The sequence below is a fragment of the Falco peregrinus genome, chromosome 1, assembly GCF_023634155.1.
Source record: "Falco peregrinus isolate bFalPer1 chromosome 1, bFalPer1.pri, whole genome shotgun sequence".
NCBI classification, from domain to species: Eukaryota; Metazoa; Chordata; class Aves; order Falconiformes; family Falconidae; genus Falco; species Falco peregrinus.
The window spans coordinates 33,065,549-33,076,284 of record NC_073721.1 but is presented as its reverse complement, the minus strand read 5'-3'; the positions used below and the strand labels follow the sequence as shown (position 1 = coordinate 33,076,284).

At 40.8% G+C, this 10,736-nt stretch overlaps 1 protein-coding gene across 8 annotated transcripts in view; it reads right to left on the bottom strand.

Annotated features, from left to right (window-relative positions):
• Positions 1-4,369: 4,369 nt before the first annotated feature.
• Positions 4,370-10,736, bottom strand: part of ADD3 (adducin 3) — a 103,691-nt gene continuing 97,324 nt past the window's right edge. For 7 of the 8 annotated variants that reach the window (XM_055801433.1, XM_055801415.1, XM_055801442.1 and 4 more), the window contains 4 exons: positions 9,798-9,887; positions 8,464-8,587; positions 7,443-7,538; positions 4,370-6,761 (listed from right to left, as the gene is read on the bottom strand). In XM_055801433.1, the coding sequence (XP_055657408.1) occupies positions 6,463-6,761; positions 7,443-7,538; positions 8,464-8,587; positions 9,798-9,887 (609 nt within the window). In that variant the 3' untranslated portion in view covers positions 4,370-6,462. The remainder of the gene's footprint in view (positions 6,762-7,442; positions 7,539-8,463; positions 8,588-9,797; positions 9,888-10,736) is intronic. The other variant, XM_055801451.1, reaches the window with a different exon arrangement.

Sequence of the window (10,736 nt, the reverse complement as noted above, 5' to 3'; positions counted from 1 at the left end):
CCTCTGCTCCCCTGGGCTGGACCCCCGGCGCAGGGCTCCCCTGGGCTGGCCAGAGCTTCGGTGGGGGAGAGAGGAGGAGAGCTGCGCGTGGGGGCAAAAGGCACCTGCGCCCACTGACGCTGGCGAGCGGGCACCACCTCTGGGCCACGCGTCTTTGCAGGCTGTGGCAGTGACCCTGCACACTTACCCCGTGGCAGGGTTGGACCCTGCACGAAAATCACCCTGGGACTCTGCCAGGATAACGCCACGTGTTTTCCCTTTGGCCTCAGCACTAGGCCTGCTGCATGGCACAGCTTGGTTTAAAGGTTAAAGCTGAGGACCAACATGGGATGGATGCACTAATGTCACACTTAAGCATAAGATCTTAGAAGGGAAAACATCTGCATCTGTTTCATGTGAGCTCAAGCCTTTGGTTTTCTCTCTACAAGTTTGTTCCAGTGCAAATGCTGACCAGGAATAGGAAAGAGAAACTGGATAAGTCAGGCAAGACAGACAGAGGAGGAAGTTCTGCTAAACACATGCTCCAGATGCTTCCAGCCATCATTTTTCCCTTATGTGCTTCATTTACAGGCAGATCTCAAGTAAGACACACTGGCACCACCTTCTACTCTTCTGAAGTCAAATGTGTCTTTTTTTCCCTTAGAGACAGTTCAGAGCATCTGTCCCTTTGACCACCATATATAAGGGATGCCTTATAATAGTATATAATGTCTGTATCTATAAAACATAATATATGCCTATGTCTATCCTCCCTCCTCATTTTCTTCCCCTTTCTCTTGATTTTCCATGCACAACAGTTAACAGCACAAACAGCAAAGTGTTTCCCTTTTCAAGTTTGAGAAATGCAGAAAAGTAAGTTTAACAAACCAAAACGAAGGTCCAACTTGCCCAATATCCTGTTTCCCACAAAGAGAGAGGGAAGACGTGTGGAGAAAAGCACAAAACCAGGGTGAGCATGCAGCGATGCTTCCTGAGACCTTGCCCTCAACCTCCAACAACCTGCAGGTCAGAGACAGAGTGAGACCAAGATGCCAAGCACGCCCTTGGCAAAAAGAAAAAAAAATAATAAAATGAAGAGCAAGGAGACACAAGCAGGCTAGCAGTAGCAAAGCACGCTGTTCCCTTTTAAAGAGTTAAAAAAATTTAGAATTACCCTCCAAAACCGGTGTGGTTTAACTTCCGAAGCAGCAGGTTTCTCTAATATTTTAAAATAACTTTTCTCACTGCAGGTCTTCCTAGAGGCACAGCTGCCATGACCTCGGGTTCTCCATTCAGGCACCCCCAGCTTACCCGAGGGGGGCATCAGCAGGGCTGTGCCCCAGCCCCGAGACACCTGAAGCTCTGCTGCTTCTCAGCTCCGTCCCGCCCTGCCCCACGCACCTTCTTCCAGGGTCTCCTGTCACTTCTGTCCCCGCCACCCAGAAATGCCAAGAACCCTCTGGCCCGTGGGAAGGGTTGCTAGAGAAAATATTGAATGTAAGGATGTTCTTCTGCTCAGTGGAGGGAGTTCACGAGTGCAAAAAAACCCAAATGTTCTCAGCTTGCTGCAAAATCATGAGGGCACTGAGGGGAGCGGAGGAGTCTTGCCTCCTGGACAATGCCCGCTCCATTGCTGGATTTTGAAATGAATCAATATAGAAAACAAGTCCGACAGCCAGATGTCTGCTTTCATCTGGCTGCACTGGAACTGGAATAAAGCCCACAAAATCCCCACCAAAACACTTTCTTTGAAAGCTCTTTGTTAATGGCTTTCTAGCTGCAGGGAACGCAGGCAGCAAGAGTGGAAGCCTGATGATGCCATCTAAAGGCCGCTTGAATTTTCACCTTTCTAAGGCTGTGTTTGACTCAGACTCTCAACCACAATTTCAGAGTGTGAGCTTGTCTTTGCCCTCCATTTCTCATCAGGTTTTGTTTTGTTTGCTTATATGAGCTGATCAAACGTGACCGAAGCTTTCCATGCTGTGCACTGGTCCAAGTAAAAACTGCTGGGGTGTGTTTGCCCGTACTGCCAGCACCTGCGAGATGTAAAGCTCACGTAACCAAATACTTCCAAAGGACAAGGCTGTAGGAAAAGACAAGTTTCTCCCCGTGACATTCTGGCAATCTTTCCTCTCAGAAACCTAAACCGCTGCTGGCTTCGCAACTGAGATTAGAAATTGTGGCAAAGGGCTGAGCAATCTTTGCATCAGGGGTGGGCTTTCCACTGTGCCTCTAAGAGCCTGTGCAAGTTTGGCCAGTCTGCAAGTCTCTAAACACGGGAGTTTATACAGGCTCTGTAAAAGCATATATACAGCTAAAATGTCAGAAGCACCCACCTCCAGCCAGCACCCTCCCAGCCTTCCTCGCTGGGCTGCTCGCGCTGTTTGGGCCATACGCACGGCAATGCCCAGAGACAGGCTGCGCTCCAGGCGCCTGCATGCACACTGCCAGGCAGCTTCTAATTAGTGCTTTTCAATGAGTCCTTCACCTCATTTAACATGCTGGATCCCTGAAAGAATAAACACCAACCCACGCAGCAACCCTGTGGGTGCGGGGATGCATTTCCCCACCAGTTTGCGGGAAGGGAGAGGAGGAACATCAGCGCTCACTTCAGAAGTTTCCATCAGACCCACGTGCCCAGCCTGGGACACAGTGGCCCTTTCTCCCTGTCCTTGGCTACTCAACAGTACATGTGAGAAGTTTCCACAGGGTAAAACTGAAAACAGTTTTGCAAAGTGGACATCTGGAAAATAGAAAACCCTCATCTACTGAGCAGCAGAGAAAACAGCAATGTGTGCGATGTGCTCAACAGCGTACAATAGCTCAATTGGCGAGGCAGGAAAATACTGGTCAAAATGGCCTATTACAGCCTCCAGCACAACATTCTGTCTCCTTGTAGCATCTCAAGTCTGATCTAAATAAAGTATACCTCTCTCTGCAATTTCTGCAAATCAAGCAACATCTGGTTTGCTGTGTAACACTCACCTACAGAACAGGCGAGAGTCTGTAAAAGCAGTGGAGACGTGACCACTCGGACCACAACACGGATTTCAGTATGGCCATACATAGACAAAAGCAGGGTAGAAAGATGCACAACTTCATAAATCCTTTGGTTTGCTTTATAAGGGTCTTGGGCGGTAGCTTGTGTGTAATTCCTCATAGCATACACCGCTGCTGCTTATCTGTATTACCCTTTCTTGGGTTAAGCATCCTAATGGTAATAATTACTTCCTATCAGGTCAACGATCCGTTCTGAAGCTTGTCCTTCCAAGGCCTCCTACTTCCCAAGACTTAAGCCTTAACATACGTTACGCCTGTTGTGAAAATCTACTTTATTTCCGTGCTTTGGCTTGCAGAATCTCAGATCCTTCTTGTAACACTGTAAGTGAAAGAGTAAGACGTAAGTGGAAATGAAGGGTCTGTTGCAGTTCGTAGACTCTTGGGAATAAAGAGAATTTGAAGAAGAAAACTACAGACGCACTTAGCTTCAGAGTGTAAGCTCCTCCGTGTTGATACAGTATCTACTTTCACTTTAGTGCAGCACTAAGCAGACTGTAGATGCTCTGGGAGACAAACAATCGTAGAGAGAGTTTTTTGAAACTTGGTGAAGATTTATTTAAAATGTTAAATCAAAATTATCCTCCCACATGGGGACCGAGTTCATGAAACTGTCACCAGACCTAGAGGGCTGGATTTTGACGTTCTTATAAACAGAAACAAAGCGCTGATTTGCGGAAGGACAATGAAAACAAACATTTGTCAAAGTCCTTAAGGACATTTCACGGAGTTGATACAGCTATGAAAACATAACACTACAACTTCTGCAGCCTTAGAGACTCTGAGGTATACCATATGCTGGCAGGGCATGACACTGATGTTTTCAAATAACTTTGCATTAAAAGCCTGCCCTACAAAAAATCCCTTTGTTTTCATTAATAAACCAACGACCAACAAAAAAAATGGTAATTTCCACAAGTTATTTCCCTGCTCTGTACTTACACAGCACTTAAACCACCCGAGTCCTCTGTCTCAGGCCGTCATACACAACCCCATGCTGCAGAGCAGAAGATACAGACCGGGAAGATGGGAAAGCATGCCTCGGGAGAGGAAAGCTGCAGCACGAACTCAACGAGGGCTCAAAAAAACTGCCTGACAATGCTGGTTTTTACCATGGGCCTGTCCTTTCTCATCTCTAGGATCTACGACAAAGAAAACAACTGTTCTCTAATAAGATCAGACTTTTCTTGCACAGCTTTCAGAACAAGCACAGGCAAGAAGCCATCTTCAGAATAAATTCTTGAGAAGCAATGTGCGTAATCAAAGCATCTTTTCTAAAAGTGAGAGATGTAAGAGCACTGTATACAAACAAAAGGCCACTATACAAAATCCATCTATTTAAAATACTGTTTATTTGTGATTTAACATTAATTAGCATTACATCTATGAGCAATTGCAGATAACATTTATATATTTTCCACAGGACACAAGAGTTGGCTGGCTCATTCTTTATGCCAAAGCAAGTAAATAGAGGCATTAGCAAAAGGTGCAAATAGTTCACGGTTGCATTTTAAAAAATATTTATGCACATTGCATTCATTTAGATATATTTTTAAAAAAGTTATGAAAAGCGTAGTTCACAGGTTACTGTTTCTACATATGTTGTAATACAACACAAACAATGTAGAACACAAAAAACAAAGTAAGCAACTGAAAGTTTCCACTATGATTAAAAACACTGATTCCAGTATTTAGTGATAGCTAGAAAATTGTTTCCAGGATCCATTCCAACATTGCATTATCACACTTACACAGTCAAAGCTAACCAGCCCCCAAACATGCTATAATCAACATTTTTGCATGCCAAACCACTCTCCAGCCATATTTAACAATTATATATTGATAATATTTCAACCGGCAATTTGGGAATCACATGGATCTTTAAAATGTACTTCCTATCGCGATGACTGATTTACAGACAATTTGACACAGCGAAGAAAACCCTATGTTAATTTCTATGTTTAGTTTGTATTTACAATACAGTAAAAGTACTAAAATGACAATATCAGTAAAAATGAGTAAGTGACAGTACCAACCTTACCCATGGCACTAGGCTCTGATTTGCTCTGGGTTCATCCAAAGGACAACACAGATTCACGAGACCCTTTTACAATTCAAATGAAAGTGAAGAAAAACCCAAAGTGTTGCACTCTGTATGAATCCATACAAATTATTTAAAACGTCTAATATGGAAATGTCACTTTGCTGATTTAATAAAAATATCCCACAATCCATATCATATATGTAAAAAAAATAATCACCAAACTTTTACTTTCTTTGTCTCCTCCTGTTTTCTTACTATTTCACTTTCCCTTTTAACAGTTTTGTTTCCTTCATTTGGTTATGTTAAGAGATTATTTTTCTTCATTCATTAGCAATACCATGAGAGAAAAAAACACAACCCACAAGTAATTTTTAAACATGAATCCAGTTCAATTTTATATGCTTTTATCCTTTGATTTCTAAGTCCCTGGATTCCTGAATTATATTTAAGTATACTCTAAACCAAGCATTCTTAAATACACTCTACTATTAAATGCTTGGTTCACATGCTTATAATACCTTTATACTGAATGGTATACAAACATTTGAACATATAAAATCATCTTTTTGTTTTGCCAGTTAAACTAAATTATCAATGTTAAGTGTATAAAATCCCCCTTCTCGAAAAATAAGGGTTTTCCCTCCCCAACTGATAGAATAAAAAAGAAGTCTTCAAAAATTATATTTCACTAAAATGAAATATTTGGCAAAAAAGTTATTGAAGAATGGAATTCTTTAAACATTTTGTATAATTCCAAATAAACTTTCTCTTACACAGTTTTCCCCCTAATATTATGTGCCAGTGTATAATATTTCTATATGATCTAATCTTAAAAAAGATTTAAAGGTGTGCTGTTAATATATACCCACTCAAACAGGGGTGTGGAAACATAAAATATATGGTCGAAATCGCAATACAAAAATGTATGATCTGGTTACCAAATGAGACAGCAGTTTTAAAAAGTCATATGATTACTCAACAGTAACTTTAATAAAGACTTTAACTGTACTGAAAATTTTAAGGTCTGCAAAATACTGCAAGCAGAACTTGCTGCTGCATACTGTGATGGTATTTGATCTTGCTTGCTATGATGGCAATTGAGCACCTGCCAGTGTAGTTCTACAAGAAACTAATGAATGTTTCCAACCCTCACAGCAATTTTGGACACAGTTAAGTGAGAGGTGAATTAATTTTCAATTAAACATGAAAGCTCTTTTTTTTTTTTTTTTGTTCGTTTGGTTGGGTTTTTTTAAAGCAAAACCTCTTCCAGTTCCTTTTTGTTTAGGCTAAAAGTCCAGTTACCGCACACCCCTAACACTACGCTGTTAATGGTCAACTTAAACATTTAAAATGTGCAATGTCTCCTCATAACAGAACTGCACTTATGCTTCTACTTTCTCCTTCTTTTTGCTCTTTTTCAGGAAAGATGGGGTGCGGAATTTCTTCTTCTTCTTTGATGGGGATTTGGAAGGTGACCCTTCAGGAGACAGGGTCTCTTCTATCTTTTCAGAGCTTTTAATTGTAATCTCTACGCTCTCCACAGTACTAGTGGTTAACTGACTGACCCTCTTGGTGAGATCTTCTTCCACGTCATGTGCATCTTCCTTGCCATTCACCACCACAACTGGCAACTCCACAGATATTAGGTTGGCATTCTGGGTGTAGAGATCTTCATGATTTTCTGAAAGAACAGACCACTTTGAAATTATTTATATATGCTATCATGCAAAGAAAAAAGCACCGAAACAGTCTGCGGGTTTGGACTGTGAACCAAAGAATGAATCCTGAAGTGCTTAGATGTGTTTTTTTCCCCCCTCTTCATCTACACTCTTACTTTTGCAAGCAGACAATACTGTGCAAATGTTATTAAAGGAAAACGGGCTGAAGAAGCTCTTCCAGGTACATATACAGCTCAAGCTGTACACAGTATATACAAACACAGTCTACACAGCATACACATGTACAGTCTCAAGCACATTCAGAATTATGCTTTACTGCAAGAGACTAATTTGTGAAAATGCAGCTATTCCATACAGAAGTCTTTGGAGAACTAGCCTTTCAAAATGCCTTCTCAGACTTTGCTAGAAAAGTCTTAAACACTTTCAGTGAAATAAAAATACACTATCTATTTCCTCCACCTTATTAATATCTAAATTTCAGTATGCCCTGTGTTGTTCTTTGTGAGAATCAGGTGTTAGAAAAAAATGGGAAACCAGTGTTCTGGACAGATTCCCACCCAGACCTGGTAAAAGAGGGCTCTTTTTGGCTCAGATGACTTCATGCAAGTGTAAGAATGCAGCAGAAGACTGGATGACTCAGATTATCAGAGTCATTGGCATTGTACAGAAATTGCATGGAATACCTTCTAATTTTTCTGGGACATTTTGCGGGGATTGAGTTTGTGACTGAATTTGTGACACAGATGAACCGTCATCTGAGAATAATTCCTGTTCAGCATCTGCAGGACAAGATTTGAATTAGTAGCCATGCACAAGTAAAAAATCAAGCAAGAATGTCAGTGCTAGTGCTACAAGATTTACAGCTCTGCTAGCATTGCGTTGCTCATGCTGACATCAGGAAATTACAATACACAGTAAACTCTATAGAATTAGGTATTTACACATTTTATCTGCTAACAGTCATTATATATTAGTTCTTTAATAGCAAGCATTAAAAAGGGTGGCAGGGTTGCATTCCAAGTCGCATGCCCCATGGTGGTATCTAGCCATGGATCACACAGTTTGCTGTTATGGTAAGCTATTATGCTATGCCCTGGATGTGATATATAGCAAAATTGTTCTATTACACATTAGTGAGGAAGAATGTACAGTAAGTGTTATTGGTGAAAAAAATACTAAAAAATCAACCCTGAATTAGTAATTCCCTGTGGAACAGCAGTATTGGAAGAAGATGTAAAAATACATGAGTCTTGCACATTGGGAGTATAGAAGAAAATTAAAGAGGCCAACAACAAACACCTCTGTAAACTTTTGCTCAGCTGGGCACAGACCTGAGCAAACTTTGATATCAGCTTTGAAGAGGAGGTTGGACTAAGATGACCTTCATGGGCTCTTTCAACACAAGTTATTCTAGGATTCTGACAAAAAGTCATTATAGTAAAGTGAGTTTTTGTCAACCCCGTTTCTGTGCAAACCTTCCATTGCTTTAATTTTAGCACAAACCAGGGTAAAAAAACCCTCCAACAAACAAACAAAAACAAACTAAATATTCTACTCTCTCAAAGAATGATTAGTTCTAAAGTAGTTGCCAACAGTACATGCTAATAATTAACATATATACGTCTTTAACAGTACATGTTTTCAAACTAAAAGTGAGATCATTATTAAAGTGTAACCCCCAACATTTAAAAATGCAACACTGACCTTCCAACCCTTGCTGCTTGCGCTCAATTGTTCTCTTGTACTCTTCCAGTTCCTTTTCTGTGAGATGGCTGAACGGGTTGGGTGGTGCCGGTGGCGCATGCTCATCATCTTCAAATTGCATTGGCTGGAAAAGAGAAAACCACAACATTTAAGAGTTAAAAAAAAAAAAAAGAAAAAGCAGCAAGCAAGACATACATGTTTAATGTCCAAAGTTTGGTGACACCAGGTTGGCAGGGAACACAGAAAACCACAGATGCATTCAGAGGAGAATTACCCCATTTAGAGGCATTCACATAGTGATGAATACTGACTACTGAGCTGTAAATCACCATCCTTTTGCAGCAGCACAATCATTATTTGAGAGGGTTTTTTTGTATCAAGGGGCAGCTTCAGAATACAGACCTGTCTCAAGAGCTTACACTTCAGGGACTAATACACTTCTCAGAGAAGTGAAAGTCCTTTAACAACAGGATTCAAAAATAAGGTTTCCTACGTTTTCTGCAAATGCCCCAAGTTCTAGGAATTTCTTTTTGTAGGAAAGTAACTGTGCTCACGCTCCAGTTTAGGAATCTAACTGGAAGAGCCATAGGAGGGATGGATCTTACAACAACAAAATTAAAATAACTCTCATGTTGAAAGAAAACGTGTTTGGAAAATACCCTTTTTGCCTGAAATAAATAAGCAAATTCAGTGTTATCTCAAAAGAATACTGGAAACCAAAATGAGGAAATACGTGTACTATCCCATGGATGGCTGGAAACTCTTAGAACTACAGAATTCCAATTACAATTCATCACAGTTTGTTAGATAAAGTTATTAGGAATATCTGTATTGTTTGGAAGTAAGTATATTCTATTCAAGAAAAGATTAGTGTGGACAGGTAAGAAACAGGAAACCCTCCCTCCCTCTCTCCCAAGAAGAATCTTGTTTCTAATGAAAGTTGCCTTCTACATGGTCACATCCCACCTCTTAAATTCAGTTATTTCTGGGCCTCAATGGTTTCCTTTAGTAGTGGCTCCACACATTGATGAAAAGATTATTTTTGGCACCATGCACTGCAAAGTTCATCCTCTCTAGCTTCAGTGATCTTAGACAGGGGTCCTACTCCATTAATACGAATGGCAGGCAAACTTACCACGCATATCTCCATTTAAAACTAACATTTTAAACCTCTGAAATGAAACATGAATAAAATGTATCACATGTCCAAAATCTGGCATTAACATAATCAGTTCTAACAAAGCATTTAAAAAGAAAATGGCCCAAACTGATGTTTGAAATACAGACAGCCAAATAACCCAAATATGTACATCAATTAATTATGTCCTACTCACCGGGCTCGGCTTTTTATCCACAACAATCCCAGCGAGCAGCTGAGACTGTGGTCCTGCTGTCTTTAGGTCATATCGGTTTTGCTCCCTTATCTATATAGAGAAAATAAACCAGATTAGAATCAGGTATTTATCTTTAACAGATCCTGTGCCCATCGGCTTTGCAAAGCCGGTAGCACAGGCAGTAGTGAATGGCTGGAGGATCAAGCTGTATGCTGCCGCACCTGAAAATTAAGAACTCTCTTTCTACCTCTGAGTACGCTGCATATGCTGTTCAGCCCTCTGAGTACTCCCAAATATCCACCCTCGTCCCAGCCCCTGACCTTCATGCAAGCCACTATTTAGAAATAAGCTTCAAGGAACAGTATGTCTCTGAACCGGTCCTCTCCAGCCCATAAATCATAGAATCATTTAGGCTGGAAAAGACCTTTGAGATCATCTAATTCAACTGTGAACCCAGGACTCCCAAGTCCATCACTAAACCATGCCTCTGAGCACCACGTCTACGCATGTTTTGGACACCTCCAGGGATGGTGATTCCACCAACCCCCTGGACAGCCTGTTCCAATGCTTGACCACCCTTTCTGTGAAGAAATTTCACCCAATATCCAATGACACATGTTAAGCTAGTGGAGAGATCTCTGTGGTCACAAAGGTTGGTAAAGTTTTTCTTTCCGTGAATAGCTCACTATTTGCCACAAACCAACAGTCCTAGGTTCACATTGTCAGTGAGTAAGAGATTGACTGATCAGATATAAATACAAATAAAGATCATATAAAAAAATGTATACAGCAGAAAAATAAGAATAAACTGTCTAATAAGACAGCAACATGCATGGATCATTGTCTGGGACTTGTATTACTAATCTTTAAATGATTAGAAGGAGCCTTTCCAGTTCTAAGGAAGGGAGTTGCTCCTTTCTAACTCCAGTTCAGTCCCCA